General features: G+C 47.0%; 1 protein-coding gene across 2 annotated transcripts in view; it reads right to left on the reverse strand.

The window, feature by feature from the left end:
- The window catches only part of LOC105480118 (presenilin associated rhomboid like), a 53,858-nt gene extending 43,008 nt beyond the window's left edge, over positions 1-10,850 (reverse strand). The window contains exon 1 of one of the 2 annotated variants that reach the window (XM_011738587.3): positions 10,691-10,850. In XM_011738587.3, coding sequence (XP_011736889.2) covers positions 10,691-10,815 — 125 coding nt within the window. In that variant the 5' untranslated portion in view covers positions 10,816-10,850. The remainder of the gene's footprint in view (positions 1-10,690) is intronic. The other variant, XM_071091360.1, reaches the window with a different exon arrangement.
- Between the last annotated feature and the right edge of the window lie 10,000 nt (positions 10,851-20,850).

Here is a 20,850-nt window from a genome sequence, read left to right on the forward strand (position 1 = left end):
CACTTTAATTTTTTCTTCTCTGTTACGGTGATTTGTGATCAGTGACCTTTGATGTTACCACTGAAATCGTTTTTCATGACCATATGAAACACTGAACTTAATAATGCTGCGTAGGTTCTGACTGCTCTACAAACCAGCCATTGCCCATCTTTCCCTCTCCTTGGATCTCCCCATTCCTTGGAACACAACAATATTGAAATTGGGTCAATTAATAACCCTATAGTCACCGCTAAGTGTTCAAGTGAAAGGAACAGTCCCATGTCTCTCGCTTGAAATCACCAGAAATCTTTTTTTTTTTTTTTTTTTTGAGATGGAGTTTCGCCTATCACCCAGGCTGGAGTGCAGTGGCGTGATCTCGGCTCACTGCAACCTCCGCCTCCCGGGTTCAAGCAATTCTCCTACCTCAGTCTCCCAAGTAGCTGGAATTACAAGCACCCACCACCACATCCAGCTAATTTTTGTATTTTTAGTAGAGACGGGGTTTTGCCATGTTGACCAGGCTGGTCTTGAACTCCTGACCTCAGGTGATCCGCCCGCCTCAGCCTCCCAAAGTGCTGGGATTACAGGCGCGAGCCACCACACCCGGCCAACAAGAAATAATTAAGCTTAGTGAAGAAGTCATGTCAAAAGCTGAGATGGGCCAAAAGCTAAGACTCTGGCACAAATAGCCAACTTGTAAATACAAAGAAACAATTCTTGCCGGGCATGGTGGCTCATAGCTGTAACCCCAGCACTTTGGGAAGCTGAGGCAGGAAGATCACTTGAGTTCAGGAGTTTGAAACCAACCTAGGCACCATAGTGAGAGCCTGTCTCTACAAAAAATTTAAAAATTAGCCAAGTGTGGTGGCTTGCACCTATAGTACTAGCTACTTGGGAGGTTGAGGTGGGAAGATTGCTTCAGCTCAGGAGGTCAAGGTTGCAGTGAGCTACAAATGCACTACTGCACTCCAACCTGGGTGACAGAACTGGACTCTGTCTCAACAACAACAGCAAAACTACTGAAGAAAATTTTAAGTGCTACTCCTGAGAAGAGAAAAATAGTAGGTCGGGTGTGGTGGCTCACACTTGTAATCCTAGAACTTTGGAAGGCAGAGACGGGCGGATCACCTGAGGTCAGGAGTTCAAGACCAGACTGGACAACAATGTGACACCCCATCTCTACTAAAAATACAAAAATTAGCCGGGTGTGACGGCGGGCACCTGTAATCCCAGCTACTGCAGAGGCTGAGGCAGGAGAATCGCTTGAACGTGGGAGGTGGGGGCTGCAGTGAGCCGAGACTGTGCCACTGTACTCCAGCCTGGGTGACAGACCAAGACTCCATCTACCCCCACCTCCCCGCCCTACACACAAAAAGATAAACAGTAAGAAAGCAAAACAGCCTTTTTGCCAACATGGAGAAAATTACAGTGGTCTGAATAGAAGATCAAATCAGCCACAACATTCCCTTAAGCCACAGCCAACCCAGAGCACAACTAACTCTCTTCAATTCTATGAAGGCTGAGAGAATTGAGGAAGCTGCAGGAAAAGTCTGAAGCTAGCAGAGGTTGGTTCATGAGGTTTAAGGAAAGAAGCTGTCTCTATAACATACAAGAGCAACTTGAAGCAGCAAGTGCTAATGTAGAAACCATAGCAACTTATCAAGAAGATCCTAAGATGAAGGTGGCTATACTAAACAGATTTGCAAAGTAGACAAAACATCCATCTATTGGAAGAAGATGCCATCTAAGACTTTCATAGCTATAGAGAAGAGGCAATGCCTGGCTTCAAAGCTTCAAAGGACAGGCTGACTTCATTAGACACTAATGCCATTGGTGACTAAGTTGAAGCCAATGCTCATTTACCATTCTGAGAATCCTAGAACCCTTAAGAATGATAGTAAACTACTCTGCCCATGCTCTATTAGTCGAACAACAAAGCCTAGATTACAGCACACCTGTTTACAGCATGGTTTATGGAATACTTTTTGTCTATTTTTACTTTTTGAGATGGAGTCTCACTCTGTCACCCAGGCCGGAAGTGCAGTGGCGCAATCTCAGCTCACTAAAACCTCCACCTCCCAGGTTCAAGTGATTCTCCTGCCTCAACCCTCCGAGCAGCTGGGATTACAGGCATCTGCCACCACGTCCAGCTAATTTTTGTGTTTTTAGTAGAGACGGGGTTTCACCATGTTGGCCAGGCTGGTCTTGAACTCCTGACCTCAGGCGATCCACCCACCTTGGCCTCCCAAAGTGCTGGGATTACAGGAGCGAGCCACCGTGCCCAAACGGTTTACCAAATATTTTAAGCCCAATGTTGAGGCCACATGCTGAGAAAAAAAATTCCTTTCAAAATATTACTGTTCATTAACAGTGTGTCTGGTCACCCAAGAGCTCAGATGCACAGGTACAAGAAGATGAATGTTGTTTTCATGCCTGCTAACACAACATCCATTCTGCATCCACACACATCAAGGAGTAATTTCAACTTTCAAGTCATATTATTTAAGATTTAAGAAATACAGTTTGTTTTTTTCCCCCCCATGAAATACATTTTGTAAAAAAAAAAAAAAAAAAAAAAAGAAAGAAAGAAAGAGAAATGCATTTTGTAAGACAAAAGCCACAGAGTGATTCTTCTGATGGATCTGGGCAAGGTAAACTGAAAAGGTTCTGGAAAGGATCTACCATTCTGGATGTCATCGGGAACATTCATGATTCATGAGAGGAGGTCAAAATATCAACATTAACAGGAGTTTAGAAGAAGTTGATTACAACACTCAATTATGACTTTGAGGGGCTCAAGACTTCAGTGGAGGAAGTAACTGCAGATGCGGTAGAAATAGAAACGGAACTAAGGGCTGGGTGCAGTCGCTCATGCCTGTAATCCCAGTACCTTGGGAGGCCGACGTGGGCAGATCACCTGAGGTCAAGAGTTCAAGACCAGCCTGGACAACATGGTGAAACCCCGTCTCTATTAAAAATACAAAAAAATTAACCGGGCATGGTGGTGGGTGCCTGTAATCCCAGCTACTCAGGAGGCTGAGGCAAGAGAATCGCCTGAACCAGGGAGGCAGAGGTTGCAATGAACCAAGATTGCACCACTGCACTCCAGCCTGGGCGACAGGAGTGAAACTCCATCTCAAAAAAAAAGAAATTGGCCGGGCACGGTGGCTCAAGCCTGTAATCCCAGCACTTTGGGAGGCCCAGGCGGGCAGATCACGAGGTCAGGAGATCGAGATCATCCTGGCTAACATGGTGAAACCCCGTCTCTACTAAAAAATACAAAAAACACTAGCCGGGCGAGGTGGCGGGTGCCTGTAGTCCCAGCTACTCGGGAGGCTGAGGCAGGAGAATGGCGTAAACCTGGGAGGCAGAGCTTGCAGTGAGCCGAGATCCGGCCACTGCACTGCAGCCTGGGCGACAGAGTGAGACTCCGTCTCAAAAAAAAAAAAGAAATAGCAAGAGAACTAGAATTAGAAGTGGAGCCTGAAGATGTGACTGAATTGCTGCAATCTCATGATCAAACTTGAACAGATGAGAAGTTGCTTCTTATGGATGAACAAAGAAAGTGGTTTCTTGAGATAGAATCTACTCCTGTTGAAGATGCTGTGAACACTGTTGAAAGGACAACAAAGGATTTAGATTATTACATAAACCAAGTTGATAAAGCAGTAGCACGGTTTGAGAGGATTTACTCCTACTTTGAAAGAAGTTCTACTGTGGATAAAATGCTATCAGACAGCATCACATGCTACTGAGAAATCTTTTGTGAAAGGAGGAGTCAATTAACATGGCAAACTTCATGTTGTCTTATTTTAAGAAATTGCCACCACTACTCCAAACTTCAGTAACCACCACTCTGATCAGTCCGCAGCCATCAACAGAGGCAAGACCCTCCACCAGCAAAAAGATTACGGCTCACTGAAGGCTCAGATTATCATTAGAATTTTTTAGTAATAAAGCATTTTTAACTTAACAAACCACTCTAAAATGCACTGGCTTAAAACCATAATTTATTACTTTTTTGTTTTGTTTTTTTTTTTTTTTTTTTGAGACAGTGTCACCCAGGCTGGAGTGCAGTGGCATGCTCTCGGCTCACTGCAACCTCCACCTCCCAGGTACAAGCAATTCTCCTGCCTTAGCCTCCCGAGTAGCTGGGACTACAGGTATATGCCACCACATCTGGCTAATTTTTGTATTTTTAGTAGGGATGGGGTTTCACCATATTGGTCAGGCTCGTCTCAAACTCCTAAGCTCAAGTGATCCATCTGCCTCGGCCTCCCAAAGTTCTGGGATTACAGATGTGAGTCACCACACTCAGCCTACTTTTTCTTGTTTTTAAAGAGATGGGTTCTTGCTATGATGACCAGGCTGGTCTGGAACTCCTGGCTTCAAGTGATCCTCCCATCTTGGCCTCCCAAAGTGCTAGGGTTATAGGCATGAGCCACCATGCCTGGCCTAAAACTGTAATTTATTATTTCTCATGATTCTCTAGGTTAGCTGCCCCCAACTGGGGACCGATTCCACTGGTCTCACCTGGATCACTCAATGCAGCCAGTACTCTTGACTGCTTAATCAGAGCTGGAGAGTCTAAGATGGCCTCACTCGTACCTGGAGCCTTAGTGCTGGTTGTCTGCTGGCTCTTTCTCCACCCAGTCCTTGGTGTTCAGTAGTCTAGCGGGGGCTTCTACCATGACAAAGGGAGTGTTCCAAGTGGGCAAAGGCAAAAGCTGCAAGGTCTTCTGAGGCTGCCTCTGGACCTTGCACAATATTACTTCCACCACATGCTACCAGTCAAACAAAGCCACAAGTCCAACCCAGCTCCAAGGAATGGGGAAGCTGACTCCAACTTTGGATGAGAAGACCTACAAAATATTGTGGCCGTAGTTTTTTAACTACCACACTAGATGTGGCAGAGGCAGTCATGCTTCCTAGTCTAGAGCAGTAATTCTCAATTCTGGCTATACATTAGAACTGCCAGGTGAGCTCTTAAAAGTCCTACACCATGGTTCTACCTCATATCAATTAAATTAGAATCTCTAGGACTGGGCCCAAGGCCTCAGTAGTTGTAAGACCTCCCCGGGTGATTCTCATGTGCCACCAGAGTCGAGATCTATTCATACCACAGGTTTGGGGAAACTTTAGTCTACATACAGATCACCTGGAAGTCTCATTAAAAACATTCTAATTTAGTAGGTCTGGGGCAAGGTCAGTCTGAAATTTTGCATATCTAAACAAGCACCTAAATTAGGGGTTGTCAAACTATGGCCTATAGAGTAGATTTGAGCCTCCAATTAAAAATGGTTTTTACATGTTTAAAGGGTTGTTTAAAAGGAAAGCAGAAGAATATGTGACAAAGACCACATGCGGTCATATTTTCTATCCGACCTTTTACAAACTAAGTTTACCAAATCCCTGTCCTAGATGATGCCCAAACTGCTAGTTCATGAACCACTTGGAATAGCAAGGAGCTAGAACCCGATTCCTCACTCTTCCAACAATACTTGTACTTAAATTAGAATGGTTTGTTGTCCCACAGATTAATCCTATGTAGGTAATAAAACAAAGAATTCCAATACAAATGCTTCACTAGGACTGGCTCCCAGCACCTATGCCCTCTTCTCCCTTTCCAAACCATACCCTAGAATTTCCAGCCACTTCGTTTGATTAGATACACCAAGCCCACGATTGACTTAAGCCAACTTTCACATCCCATTCCCTGGCAACTTCAAGGGATTCAAGCATGGGCACCTGTCCCAAGTTAGGCCAATCTGGTCCAGTGAAATTCAATTTCAAGATTTTGTTTGTGGTAACAGAGAAGACAACTTTTTTTCTGCTAGATTTGCACCTAAAAATGTAGAGCCCCAAGAGCTGCTGGCAGCCATCTTATAACCACAAGGAGACAGCATGCTGAGAGAACAAAGCCAACATTTAGGAAGCAGAGACAAGCCATGGAGAAAATCGTGTCTGGTGACAATTTGAGACACTGGACTTAACTCACTAGAAGCCAGTCCTACCTCTACATTTTTGACCTGCATAAACCAATAAATTCCCCTAATAATTTAGGTCAGTTCGAGTTTGGTTTTCTATTGGCATAAGGATGCTTTTAGATATAGTATGTTTATTACATATTATATAAGGTACATTTTCTTTTTGGTGAGCTTTCATTTTAAATTTCCTTTTTTATGCAGGGCGGGGGGGTTGGTCCTCACTCTGTCACCCAGGCTGGAGTGCAGTGGCACTATCACAACTCACTGCAACCTCTGCCTCTCGAATTCAAGTGATTCTCCTGCCTCAGCCTCCCAAGTAGCTGGGATTACAGATGGCTGCCATCAGGACCGGCTTTTTCTTTTTTTTTCTTTTTTTTTGTATTTTTAGTAGAGATGAGGTTTCGCCATATTGGCCAGGCTAGTCTCAAACTCCTGACATCAGGTGATCTGCCTGCCTCGGCCTCCCAATGTGTCGCCCAAAGTGCTGCCAAAGGATTACAGGCGTGAGCCACTGCACCCGGCCTTAAATTTCTTAAAGTGTGAAACAAGGAAAAGCATAATATCTCTAATTGCAAATGTCTGCGATTTTATTCACAGGTTTAGGTTATTCACCTCTTCCCAATCGGATGGGTATGTAAGATTGGAAAAATAAATTACCTACCAGAATAAGTTGGAAAACAAAGTGAAGTGCTGCAATAAAATGGATGGGAGTGGGAAAGAGGGTCCCTTGAGGCATATACCAACTCACGCAGGCAGGCCTGCCTTGACCCTGCTGCTTTGGTCCTTCTGCCAGTAGCTGGTGATTTGTGGAAGCAATCAAATGTGTTCAAAGTGGGAGGATGTCATGAATACCTAAGTTGCCACCAGCCACACAGTTATGGTTCAGTTTTTTTTGTTGTTTCTTTCTGTTTTTAAGACAGAGTTTTGCTCCTGTTGCCAGGTTGGAGTACAATGGCGTGATCTCGGCTCACTGCATCCTCCGCTTCCTGGGTTCAAGCGATTCTCCTTCCTCCACCTCCTAAGTAGCTGGGATTACAGGCGCCCGCCACCACGCCCAGGCTAATTTTTGTGTTTTTAGTAGAGAGGGGGTTTCACCACATTGGCCAGGCTGGTCTTGAACCCCTGACCTCAGGTGACCCGCCCACCTCGGCCTCCCAAAGTGCTGGGATTACAGGCATGGGCCACCACACCCAGCCAGTTCAGATTTTTTTTAAAAAATACAATCCTATAACTTTTAAGTAGAAAAAGTTATACCAATATATTTGTTGACCTAATGGTGAGTGATAACACAGTCTCATAAATGTTTTGGTTGTTTTGTTTTTTGGGTTTTTTGAGACAGGGCGCGATCTCAGCTCACTGCAACCTCCGTTTCCTGGGTTCAAGCGATTCTCCTGCCTCGGCCCCACCGAGTAGCTGGGATTACAGGCGCCTGCCACCATGCCTGGCTAATTTTTGTATTTTTAGTAGAGACGGGGTTTCACCATGTTGGCCGGGTTGGTCTAGCAGTCTTGACCTCAGGTGATTCATCCGCCTCAGCCTCCCAAAGTGCTGGGATTATAGGTGTGAGCCACCGTGCCCGGCCTGTGCATTGTTTTTAAGAGTGCAAGGGTAAAGATGATATAACTTAAATACACAGGTCAGCGCTAATGCTTATGTTACTTAAGATTTGTATGAACAAATTAAGTAGAAATGGCCTAATGTTTAAATGGAGACAAAATGTGTCTAAGCATACACAACTGATTAGATTCATTCTACTTAAAACAAAATAGAGCCCGAGGCATGGTAGTGCGTACCTGCAGTACTTGCTACGAGGGAGGCTGATGAGGGGGGATCCCTTGAACCCAGCAGTCTGGGGATGCAGTGAGCTATGATAGTGCCAATGCACTTCAGCCTAGGTGACAGAACTCACCTCTTAAAAATACAAAAGATATTGGGTGGGAGGTTGGATTCTACATAAACTCTGGCATACCGAAATTATTTTCTTGACCCCATCTTGAGTTAATAGATGATCAGTTAAAACAAAATACAACATACACGATTGACTAATATGTCAAGTATCTTACTTAAAGGTATTTTGAGGCTAGGCACGGTGACGGAAGCCTGTAATCCCAACACTTTGGGAGGCCGAGGCAGGCAGATCACTTGAGACCAGGAGTTCGAGACCAGCCTGGCCAACATAGCAAAACCCCATCTACAAAAAGCACAAAACTTAGCCAGGCATCATGGTGGTGCATGCCTGTAATCCCAGCTACTTGGGAAGCTGAGGCAGGAGAATCGCTTGAACCTGGGAGGCAGAAGTTGCAGTGAGCTGAGATCGTGCCACTGCACTCCAGCCTGGGCAACAGAGCAAGAATCTGCCTTTAAAAATTTAAAAAAAAAAAAAAAAATATATATATATATACACACACACACACACACACACACAGAGAGAGAGAGAGAGAGAGAGAAAGGGAGACACTATATCTCAATATAAACTTTCCATCCAAATGGCAAGCTTTTTAAAAATATAAAATGTTAAGTATTACAATTCAACTACTTTCTTCCTTTGGATAGTTTCATACAATTGGCAAATTAAGCAGGTTTCCACTTTCAAGCCTCAAACCTTGGTAACAGTAAAGTTTACAAAGAGCCCAAATGAGATTTTTTTTTCCCTTTCGTGTGAAAGGCCAGATAGAAGGTATTTTGGTCTTTGTGGACTACTGAAATCTGTCACATACTACTATTTTTGTTTTACAATCCTTTAAAAATATAAACCATTCTTGGCTGGTGGGCCGCCTTGGGCCTGCAGTAGTTTTCAGACCCTAGTATCTCCACCTAGAGTGCTTGTAAAATGCAAATTCCTGGCCCCACTTCAGGCCTATTATTAATACATCAAATGACATGGATTGGGTCATTCTTCTGCACGCTAATTTCAGAACCGTAAGAACTCAACATACAGCTAATAAAGGTTATATACAAGGTAACTGATACGCTGTTAACTTTAAGAACTTATTTCCAGAGGCAAATGCTCTATTTCAGGCCTACACTCTCATGTATATTTTTTATGCAACCACGAAAATGTCATTTTCAAACTTTCTATACAAATAGCAAGCTTTTCAGGCATTAAATACTAATCTTCAACATTTCATGTGTTTCTTCTTCACTGTTTCAAATGGTCTTCGTGCTCAGTTTTTACTAGAGGCTCATTAGTTTTCCTTTGCTTCCCCTTCCTAAAACCAGCACGGTGATGTGCACATAAATCTTAAATGTTTCACACACTTCCTGTTGCTTCCTAATACACGTACAGTATTTATTTTAGATGGAGTCTCACTCTGTTGTTCAAGCTGGAGTGCAATGGCATGATCTCGGCTCACTGCAACCTCCACCTCCCGGGTTCAAGCCATTCTCCTGCCTCAAACTCCAGAGTAGCTGGGATTACAGGCGCCCGCCACCATGCCCCGCTAGTTTCTTGTATTTTTAGTAGAGACAGGGTTTTGCAATGTTGGCCAGGCTAGTCTTGAACTCCTGACTTCAGGCGATCCATCTGCCTCAGCCTCCCAAAGTGCTAGGAATACAGGCGAGTGAGTCCACCACGCCCGGCCAATATTAATCGTTTCCTCCCCCCTTAAACTATGCAATCTGAAACGGGATTACCACCTCCACCTGTCCTCACTTTCCATCTCCCCAAGAGTTCAAGATTAGTGCCTGACAGATCCATGTTGCAGTGTATGAAGATACAATGTATGTAAGGTTTTCACAAGTCCCTGATAAAACTCACCTTTAATGCTTGTGGGACATACAGGTTCTTCCACTCCACCCACCCCCTCCTGATTGTGATTTGATAGGACTGGGGTGAGGCCTGGGACATAAAAACACCATACAAACTCTCCAGGTGATCCTTGTCCGCCACATTAGAGCCTCGATTATTTATCATTGACTATCCCACGTGTTGATAAACAACGTTTCTTATTACCAGCAATCAGGTGGATTCGAGGCACCCATCTAACCAAGTCAGAAATTGGGAGGAGTGAAGTTTTGAACAAAAGAGGAGGAAAATTTTCAAAGCCAAATGCACACCAGATTCTTAAACAGGTGAGGAATTTCTCTCTTCTCTCTCAAATTAGACATGAATTACCGTGATGCAAAAATCAGCAATACTGATAGACCATACACTTCACACTTCTACTCGGAAGGTTCGGTAGTTTTCTTTCCGAATCAACCGGATACCAAATCTTCCACTGTCTCAATTCAACAGTAAAGCCTCCCCTACGACTTTGCCAGACACAAAGTGATAACCTCCCTCAGACTTCGTCCTCCCTCAGCTCACTACAAGCTAAAGGCGGCGACTGGTTGTAATGGAACATAACCCTTAAAATTAGATGGAAAAAGAATAAAAACCGCCATTCTACCAGCTGTACTAACTGCTTCACTTAGAAACTGGCTCAACAGTTTTCTCTCGGGATTATGAAGTGTGGCACCCATGAACCTTCAGCTTAGTTCCCCTTCCAGTCACGTCCTTCCCAATGGGAAAGGAGAAAGCGCAGGCTCGTGGAGGGCTAGGCTAGGATGGGCAAGGGGAGCGAGAAGCGAGGACTGGACGGAGGCGAGAGAGGAGAGAGAAGGGGCAAGTAAGGTGAAGGGGGTGAGCTGGGAGCAGCACAAGAGACCCAGACGGCCTCCGCCCCCTGAGGATACACTGCCAGAGCTCAGGGACCAAGAAGCGAAACCAGAGCAGCTGCCATTACCTGCGTCCGAGCAGCCGCTGCGGGGCTAGGGCCGCAGTGAGCTCCTCGCAGCTGCGGCCGTCCACCAACACAGCCCATGCCTGGCCACAGCCCCAGCCTCTCTGCGCCCAGCCTCGCCACGCCATCTTCCCAACCTCTGCCCCACCATGGCCTGACCTTACCCACCCCAGCTGCGCAACTACTTCCGGGGCGAAGGAAACACCATAGAGCGCGAGGAGCAGTCTAGAGCGTCCCCGCGCGGCTGAGAGGCCGCCGAACCTGCCACGGTGCCGGGACGAGTGGCTGGCGCACTTCTCCACCACCGCTTCCCCTCCCACCGCTCAGTCGGCTCCCGGAGCGACCTGCGAGAGTGGCCCGGACTCCCCGCATTTGCAGATGAGGAGGATGAGGCCAGAGCGAAGAGGGACAACTGACATTTTTTTTGAGTAACGGCACATACCAGACGCTTTCCCTAAGATCGCATTTAATTGTCACAGCACTGCTAGAGGTAGATGTCATCACTGTTTCACTTTGCCTCAGGTCAGAGGGGACAGGACTTGGCCAGAGTTGCAGGGATGGTTCCTAGAGGAACCAACGTCGCAAGCCAAGTTTTCTTAAATTACTACTCTTTTTTTTCTGTATTTCTAACCACTTCGTGTTATTCTGTATGCCTTTAACAAAGTCCAAGCCTATTGGGTGGGATGGCTCACCCCTGTAATCCCAGCACTTTGGGAGGCCGAGGCCGTCGGATCACCTGAAGTCAAGAGTTCGATACCAGCCCGGCCAACATGGTGAAACCCCGTCTCTACTAAAAATACAAAAATTAGCCGGACATGGTGGCACGTGCCTGTAATCCCAGCTACTCAGTTGGCCGAGGCAGGAGAATTGCTTGAACCTGGGAGGCGGAGGTTGCAGTGAGCTGAGATTGTGCCAGCCTGGGCAACATAGTGAGACCCTGTCTCATAAATAAATAAATAAACACAAAATCCAAGCCTGAAATGAAAAGCAGGCTTTCACTTTTTCATAATCCATCCCTAACCTACCTGTCAGTCAGCTTGATTCCCTGCCACTCCATTCCCTCCAACCCTAGCTGCAGTACTGTCATTGGCCATTACTCAAAGGCAGCATCCGAGTTCCCACTGCTGAGCATTCACGCTACCGTTCTCACCACTTGAAATACCTAACCGACTTGTCCTTCAGGTCAGCCTCAAGTGTCACCTCTTCCAGGAGGCCTTTCCCAGACTTCCACTCCGATTTAGATTCCCTTCTTTTGTACTCACATACCGCTTTATGCATATCTCTGCAATGGCACTTCCTTCATTCCATAAGCACTTATTAAGCGCTTACAGTGTGTCAGGTGATGTGTTAAACCTGGAGATACAATTGAGAAGACACTATATCTGACCTCACAAACATCCTAGTGTATTGGGGGAGAAGGCTCTGTAGGAGTCTTGAGAGAGGGAATATAGCCCAGTTGAAGGAAGGGGCATGGGAGGCTCAGGGAGAAGGCTTCCCAGAGAAACTGAGAGAGGTCACCAAGAGAAAAGGATTGAAGTGTTCCTCAGATAATAGCATTTGTGATGTCTCCCAGCACATGACTTGTTTAAAAAACTAAAATAAATTCACGCCTTTTCCACACAACGCAGAGAGGGGCCCATTCGGCATTGTTCTAGATTCCCGTTGTAACTTAAAGGGAAACTTTCACAATATCTGGAGCTTTTGATGTCCTGCAAATGAAGGAGGAGGATGTCCTTAAGTTCCTTGCAGCAGGAACACACTTAGGTGGTACCAAGCTTGACTTCAAATGGAGTAGTACATCTGTAAGAAGAAAAGTGATGGCCAGGCGCGGTGGCTCACGCCTGTAATCCCAGCACTTTGGGAGGCCAAGGCGGGCGGATCACAAGGTCAGGAGATCCAGACCATCCTGGCTAACACGATGAAACCCCGTCTCTACTAAAAATACAAAAATTAGCCGGGCGTGGTGGCGGGTGCCTGTAGTCCCAGCTACTCGGGAGGCTGAGGCGGGAGAATGGCGTGAACCCGGGAGGCGGAGCTTGCAGTGAGCCAAGATCACGCCACTGCACTCCAGCCTGGGCAAGAGAGCGAGACTCCGTCTCAAAAAAAAAAAAAAAAAAAGAAGAAGAAAAGTAATGGCGTCTACATTCTACATCTGAAGAGGACCTGGGAGAAGCTTCTGCTGGCAGCTCATGCCATTGCTGCCTTTAAAAACCCTGCTGATGTCAGTGTCATGTCCTGTAAGAATACTGGCCAGAGGGCTGGGCTGAAGTTTGCTGCTGCCACTGGAGCCACTCCAATTGCTGGCCACTTCACTCCTGGAACCTTCGCTAACCAGATCCAGGCAGCCTGCAGGGGGAGTCAGCTTCTAGTGGTTGCTGATCCCTGGGCTGACCACCAGCCTCTCGCAGAGACATTTTATATTAACCTACCTACCATTGCTCTATGTCACACTGGTTTTCCTCTGTGCGATGTGGACATTGCCATCACCTGCAACAACAAGGGAGCTCCCTCAGTGGGTCTGAGGTGGTGGATGCTGGCCCTGGCTGCGCGTGTGTGGCACCATTTCCCTCGAACACCCATGGGAGGTGGGAGAAGCCTGATCTCTACTTCTACAGAGATCCTGAAGAGATTGGAAAAGAGCAGGCTGCTGCTGAAAAGACTGTGACCAAGAAGGAATTTTAGGGCGAATGGACAGCTCCAGCTCCTGAGTTCACTGCTACTCAGCCTGAGGTTGAAGACTGGTCCGATGGCATGCAGGTGCCCTCTGTGCCTACTCCTCAGGTCCCTACTGAAGACTGGAGTGTTCAGCCTGCCACGGGAGACTGGTCTGCAGCTCCCACAGCTCAGGCCACTGAATGGGTAGAAACAACTACTTAATGGTCTTCAACTGTTCCTGCACGGGTTCTTAAGCAACATGGAAATAACATTGATGGAAAATACACATCAGTTTCTAAAAAATAAATTTACTTTGGTTATATCAGAGGTGTTAAGTCTGGGATTTGATTTTACCCTATATGCAAGCTAAAAGATTGGATGTTGGCAAAAGACAGGAGACTCCTGGGTCAGAAACAAAACACTTTATATTACCACTGCATGTTCTCCAAGTCCCATGGTGGCAATGCCATGAGCCAGATGGGTGCTAAACATGCAGTGGATTTGCATCTCAACTGAAGAACAGTGAGCCTGGAGGACCTACTGTTTAATAGTAAGTTTTTATAGTAAACAAGTCAACAATCTTGGAAGGTAGAGATGTTTTCCTCAAGAGTAAAGGGCAGTTGACTTATGACCTTAGAAGAAAGATAGTATCACCCTAGAGAGTGCAGGCTTGTGTGCTGCCCATCGTAAAAGGTTCTGATTCCATGGCACGGCGTGGGGGCTCACACCTGCAATCCCAGTACTTCGGGAGGCCGAGGTGGGCGGATCACTTGATGCCAGGGATTCAACACCAGCCTGGCCAACATGGTAAAACCCTGTCTCTACTAAAAATAGAAAAATTAGCCGGGCGTGGTGGCACACGTCTGTAATCCCAGCTACTCGGGAGGCTGAGACATGAGAATTGCTTGAAACTGGGAGGCGGACGTTGCAGTGAGCCAAGACTGTTGCCACTGCACTCCAGCCTGGGGGACACAGCGAGACTTTGTTTCAAAAATAATAATAAAATAAATAAAAGATTCTGATTCAGCCAGGCATGGTGGCTCTAGCACTTTGGGAGACTGAGGTGGGTGGATCACCTGAGGTCAGGAGTTCGAGACCAGCCTGGCCAACATGGTAAAACCCTGTCTCTGCTAAAAATACAAAAATTAGCTGGGTGTGGTGGTGCATGCCTGTAATCCCAGGTACCCGGGAGGTCGAGGCAGGAGAATCGCTGGAACCATGGAGGCGAAGTCTGCAGTGAGCTGAGATCACGCTATTATACTCCAGCCTAGGCAACAGAGCAAGACTCTGTCTCAAAATAAATAAATAGAAGATTCTACTTCAGTTCAGCATTCCTCTCCTATAATGCAACCCACTGAGTGTGCAGGTACAGTCCAGACCTCTTCATGTTGCTCCATGGGAATTGGGACTCAAGGAACCAGCATAAAAATTCTAATAGTCAGTCTGGCTAATGCTATTGCTGTGGGTAATAAATTGTCCTTCATTTCTGACCCAGGAGTCTTGTGCCAGCACCCATAAAACTAGACCAGGTTAACTTGTTAGTTTTCAAGTAGGGTAAAATATTAGACCCTTCACGGTTCTCTGTAGGGATCTGTGAATTGACCATTTCAGAGGGTGAGAGCTTCTCTTAGGGGCTGACAAGAACTTGGGTATGGCCATAGGGCTGATGGCGGAAGAGGAATGAGCTGAAAATCACTGAAGATGAGGGAGCCCAGAAACGGAGAGGTCCTGGATGTCGACTGCGTTGCTCACATGAACTTGGGGTCTTCAGGGTGATGGCAGGACTTGGAATGAAATCCTAACATTTCAGTGAAGAAGAGGATGACTAGAAGGTGATGAATAGTGCTGAAGAGGCGCTGGAGATAAAGGAGACAGTTTCAGCAGAGGAGACATTTGTGCTCAAGGTGGTCTTTGGGCAAGTAACCTGGAAGAATTATGAGGGCATGACAAGGATGCTCACCTCCGGAACCCAAGGGGCCTGAGGCTGGGGTGTGCTGAATATCCTCTGTTTGCCCCTCCAGCTCACTCTCACATGCTGTTCCAGGCTGCTGGAGGCTGACCTTTTTTTTTTTTTTTTTTTTAAGATGCTCTCTCGTCCAGGCTGGAGCGCAGTGGTGCGATCTCTGCTCACTGCAACCTCTGTCTCCCAGGTTCAAGTGATTATCCTGCCTCAGCCTCCCCAGTAGCTGGAATTACGGGCACCCGCTACCACGCCTGGCTAATTTTTGTTTTTTTGTTTTTTTTTTTTAAGACAGAGTTTCACTGTGTCGCCAGGCTGGAGTTCAGTGGCATGATCTCGGCTCACTGCAACCTCTGCTTCTCAGGTTCAAGCGCTTCTCCTGCCTCAGCCTTCTGAGTATCTGGGATTACAGGCACAAGCAACCACGCCTAGCTAATTTTTGTATTTTTAGTAGAGATGGAGTTTCACCATGTTGGCCAGGATGGTCTCGATCTCTTGACCTCGTGATCCGCCCACCTCGGCCTCCCAAAACGGGATTACAGGCGTGAGCCACCGCGCCTGGCCTAATTTTTGTATTTTTGGTAGAGACAGGGTTTCACCATATTGGTCAGGCTGGTCTTGAACTCTGGACCTCAGGTGATCCACTCACCTCGGCCTCCCAAAGTGCTGGGATTACAGTTATGAGCCACTGCTCCTGGCCGCATTATTATATTTAATGTTAATATCAATCAAATGAGTTAGCATTATTATCTCCACTTTGCAGATGAGGGAACTGAGGCTTACTGATATTTTGACACTTTCTAACTAATTCACTGGCGAGCTCCTGATTTTCATTCCTATCAATTCAGGCTGGCCCGGTGGCTCACACCTGTGATCCCAGCACTTTGGGAGGCCAAGGTGGCAGATCACGTGAGGTCAGGAGTTTGAAACCAGCCTGGCCAACCTGGTAAAACCCTGTCTCTACTAAAAATACAAAAATTAACCAGGGGTGGTGCGCGCCTATAATCCCAGCTACCTAGGAGCCTGAGGCAGGAGAATCGCTTGAACCTGGGAGGCTGGGGTTGCAGTGAGCCAAGATCACTGAACTCTAGCCTGGGCGACAGAGTGAGACTCCATCTCAAAAATTAATTAATTTGGCCAGGCACAGTGGCTCACGTCTGTAATCCCAGCACTTTGGGAGGCCGAGGCAAGTGGATCACAAGGTCAGGAGATCGAGACCGTCCTGGCTAACACAGTGAAACCCCGTCTCTACTAAAAATACAAAAAGAAATTAGACAGGCATGGTGGCACCTGTAGTCCCAGCTACTGGGGAGGCTGAGGCAGGAGAATGGCGTGAACCCGGGAGGTGGAGCTTGCAGTGAGCTGAGATCGTGCCACTGCACTCTAGCCTGGGCAACAGAACAAGACTCTGTCTCAAAAAAAAAAAGAATTAATTAATTAATTCAGATAATTATATCTACCTTGTCACTTTGGTATTTAAATAACTTCATCTATGTTAGGTGCCCAGTGCACTTCCTGGCACACGGTTGGCAATCCACACATGGCAGCTATGGTCATATCATCATGAGGATATGGAAGCTGAAAGGGAAGCCTATCCACGGGGGGAGGGCTCCCTGCAGCGTCATCATCTTAGAGCTAAAAACAAAGGTGCGAGTGCTTTTGGATGCTGTCTAGGGGAAGGAGAGCCCTGCCAACATAAACAGATCATTCATCACCCACCAGGCCCTGTGCTGGGCATTGTCACTCCCAACAATCCTAAAGGAAGCCTCCATTTGTCATATGAGGAAACCGAAGCACACAAGGACTGGGTTATTGAGAGCACAACTGGGATTTCAACCAAGGCCAAAGCCCAAGTTAGGGAAAGCTTCCTGGAGGAGTTGGCCTTTGAATGGAATAGCATGCAGAGGGCTGGAGAGGATCAAAGATGGGAGGCTGGATGGTGGAGGGGGTGGGTGTTAGAAGGGGCTGCAAGCTCCAGACAGGGGCTCTAACAGAGAGAGGGTTAGGAAAGTGAGGCAGGAAGCAGGTGAATTAGAGCCCGACTTTGTTTTCTCCGCCTCAGAGCCTGCCTGGATCACAGACAGCTGCCAGCTCAGGGTGGGACCTCCCAGGCCTGAGAACCCCAAGCTGTCTCCTGTTGTCTGGGACCCCACTTGCCTGGTGCTTCCCAGTCTGGACTCCCAAGGTCCTGGATATGGCACCACACAGAAAATAGGGTATCTATGAGAAAGCTCCAGGATGTCACAAAGCCTAGAGGAACATCTGAAGAAAGGCCAGAGGCTAATTCATACATCATGGTTTCTGTTTTTTGTTTTGTTTTGTTTTTTTGAGACAAGGTCTCACTCTGTCAGCCAAGCTGGAGTGCAGTGGCGCGATCTCTGCTCACTGCAACCTCCGCCTCCTGGGTTCAAGTGATTCTCCTGCCTCAGGCACCCAAGTAGCTGGGACTATGGTGTGCACCACCACACCTGGCTAATTTTTGTATTTTTAGTAGAGATGGGGTTTAACCATGTTGCCCAGGCTGGTCTTGAACTCCTGGCCTCAAGTGATCCACTCACCTCAGCCTCCCAAAGTGCTGGGATTACAAGTGCAAGCCATTGAACCTGGCCAATACGTCATGTTTTCTTATTTCTGGCTAGACTCCTTTCAGGCTGGTGTAGCAGTAGTGATTGATCTCCTACTAATTAGAAACACTGGTCCATTCATATGTACATCCTTTAAATAACACGAAAGAGAGCGGTAAGGCAATTCCTTTTTTTTTTTTTTTTTTTTTTTTTGAGATGGAGTCTCACTCTGTCTCCCAGGCTGGAGTGCAGTGGCACAATCTCTGCTCATTACAACCTCCTTCTCCCAGGTTCAAGCAATCCTCCTGCCTCAGCCTCCTGAGTAACTGGGATTACAGGCACACACCACTACACCTGGCTAACTTTTTTGTATTTTTAGTAGACAGGGCTTTACCGTGTTTGCCAGGCTGGTCTTGAACTCCTGACCTCGGGTGATCTGCCCGCCTTGGCCTCTCAAAGTGCTAGGATTACTGGTGTGAGCCACCGTGTCCAGCCCGAGGCATTTCCTTTTTAAAGCTCAGATTTGTTGAGGCATGGTTTATATGCAATAACACTCTTTTAAGTGTACAGTTGTATGAGTTTTGACAAACACATACAGTTGTGTAACCATCACCACAATCAAGATACAGAACATTTCTATTACCCCAGAAAGTTCCCTCATGTCTTTTTACAGTCAAACCGTAACCCTACTCCTGAATCCTGGCAGCCACTTATCTACCAAATATTTTCTGTCCCTATAGGTTTGCCTTTTAAAGAATATCACAGAAATTGAATCATATAATATGCATTTGTGTGAACATATATTTTCATTTCTTTTGGGTAATACCTAGGAGTGGGACTGCTGGGTTGTGTGGTGTAATGTTTAATTTTACAAGAAATTGCCAAACTGTTTTCCAATGTAGTTGTACCATTTTACATTTCCATCTGCAGGGTACAAGAATTCCATTTGCTTCACATCTTTTCCAGTACTTGGGATTGTCAGGGTTTCCTTTTTAGCAATTCTAATAGGTATGTAATGGTATTTCATTTTATTTTAGTTTGCATTTCCTTAATGCAAGTCAGTCTTTTTTTTTTTTTTCCTGAGACGGAGTCTCACTCTGTCCCTGAGGCTGGAGTGTAGTGGTGCAATCTCCGCTCACTGCAACCTCTGCCTCCTGGAACTCACAAGCCATTTTTTTTTTTTTTTTTTTTTTGAGACAGAATTTCACTCTTGGCACCCAGGCTGGAGTGCAATGGTGCGATCTTGGCTCACTGCAACCTCCACCTTCTGGGTTCAAGCGATTCTCCTGCCTCAGCCTCCCGAGTAGCTGGGATTACAGGCGCCCACCACCATGCCCGGCTAATTTTTGTGTTTTTAGTAGAGATGGGGTTTCCCCATGTTTGCCAGGCTGGTCTTGAACCCCTGACCTCAAGTGATCCACCTGCCTCGGCCTCCCAAAGTGCTGGGATTACAGGCGTGAGCCACTATGCCCAGCCACATGTCATTCTTTTTTAATAAACAAAGCTTGTCTGGAGACACAATGATTCAAAATTTAGGGACCCTTGTGTGGAAACTAAAGTGGGTCTTTGGTGAAGAATTTACTGGGAACAGTTATATGGTCTGCTGGCTTTGCTGGATTGAGATGGTGAGATCTTTCTCTGCCATAGGGCTGCAGAGAACTGCAGTTCTTCCTTCTGGTCAGCAGAGGGCAGGAGAGGGCAGAAAATAAGCTGCCCCCGCTTCACTTTTTTTTTTGGCTTACCTGTCCCCAGCATCAAGTATTTGCATTTGCGTGCATTATTATATTTATAATTTTGCTCGAAAGTTTGCCTTTTCCTCTGAACCTAGTTAGCTGCTGCCTTGTGGGGCTTGATTTCCCAAAATTAACTTTGTGGACTGATTTAATGCCAAACTTAACCAATCTTACAAAATCTTTCCCTGCCAAAGCATAACTAACCTAATCTAAGGACTGAACTACCCAAACTGCGCTACCTCTGTAGAATCCTTGCTAAGTCTACTCTCCAGTGTCACCCCACAGAGCTTGTGTTAGGGGTAACCGTGAGCAGCTGAGCTGCATGAACCCCTGGTCCTCCTCTTCTCTAACTTTGAGAAACCAAGAGACTGAGGAAGGACTTCATGGGGGACAGGCCTCCAGAACCCCCGTGGCTACAGGCCATCCTCCCTAGGACCAGGGCTGGGGCTGTTCAGGCGGGGCACTGCACAGATCTCCTGGGGCTGAGGTTGCAAAGTGCCCCCAAAGATGTACTCCAGCTTGAGCCCCGGGCTCCCTTCTGGCAGTTGGAACCGAAAGGTCCTAAGGAGGGTGGCAAACATCAGGAAGAGCTCCATTCGAGCCAGCTGGTTCCCTGGGCACACACAATGCCCTGGAAACAGAGAGAAAAGTCAGAGGTGGCAGCTGTCTCTGTGTCTGTCCCACCATAGCCCCACCCACTACCCAGGATCCAGCTCTGTGCCTAGTACCTGCAGAGAATGGCAGGAAGGCCTCATTGGCCACAAAGTTTCCATCCTTGTCCAAGAAGTGGCCAGGGTTGAACTGTGGAGGGGTCTCCCAGCACTCAGGGTCGTAGAGCACAGAGCCTCTACATAAGGGTAAGATGATGGTGCCCTACAGAGAGATGCTGGTGTGGATCAGGGAGCCTCAGATGGTGCCCAGTACCCAGCCCTGACACTGAGCCACAGTGAGCTTGGAGAATACCCACTGTGCTGGTGGGAGTAGTCCAGGGGCCTCAAGGAGACTCAGCAGCCGGCCCTCAGGCTGCCCTTCCTCCAGGCTTACATCAGTGCAGGAGCCAAGCAGGACACCCTCCTGGCTAAGGACTGCCCAGCTTTGTCCTGAAGACTCCCAGCCACGTCTGGGGACATGAAGCGGTTGCCTCCTACAGAGAAGGCCAGCAGCTGGTGGCATGTCTGGAAGGGGCCAAGGACAGCCCAGGACAACACACACCGGGGCAGGGGGTATGTGTGCGCGTGGGTGTTAGAGGAA

The sequence above is a fragment of the Macaca nemestrina genome, chromosome 2, assembly GCF_043159975.1.
Source record: "Macaca nemestrina isolate mMacNem1 chromosome 2, mMacNem.hap1, whole genome shotgun sequence".
Lineage (NCBI taxonomy): Eukaryota > Metazoa > Chordata > Mammalia > Primates > Cercopithecidae > Macaca > Macaca nemestrina.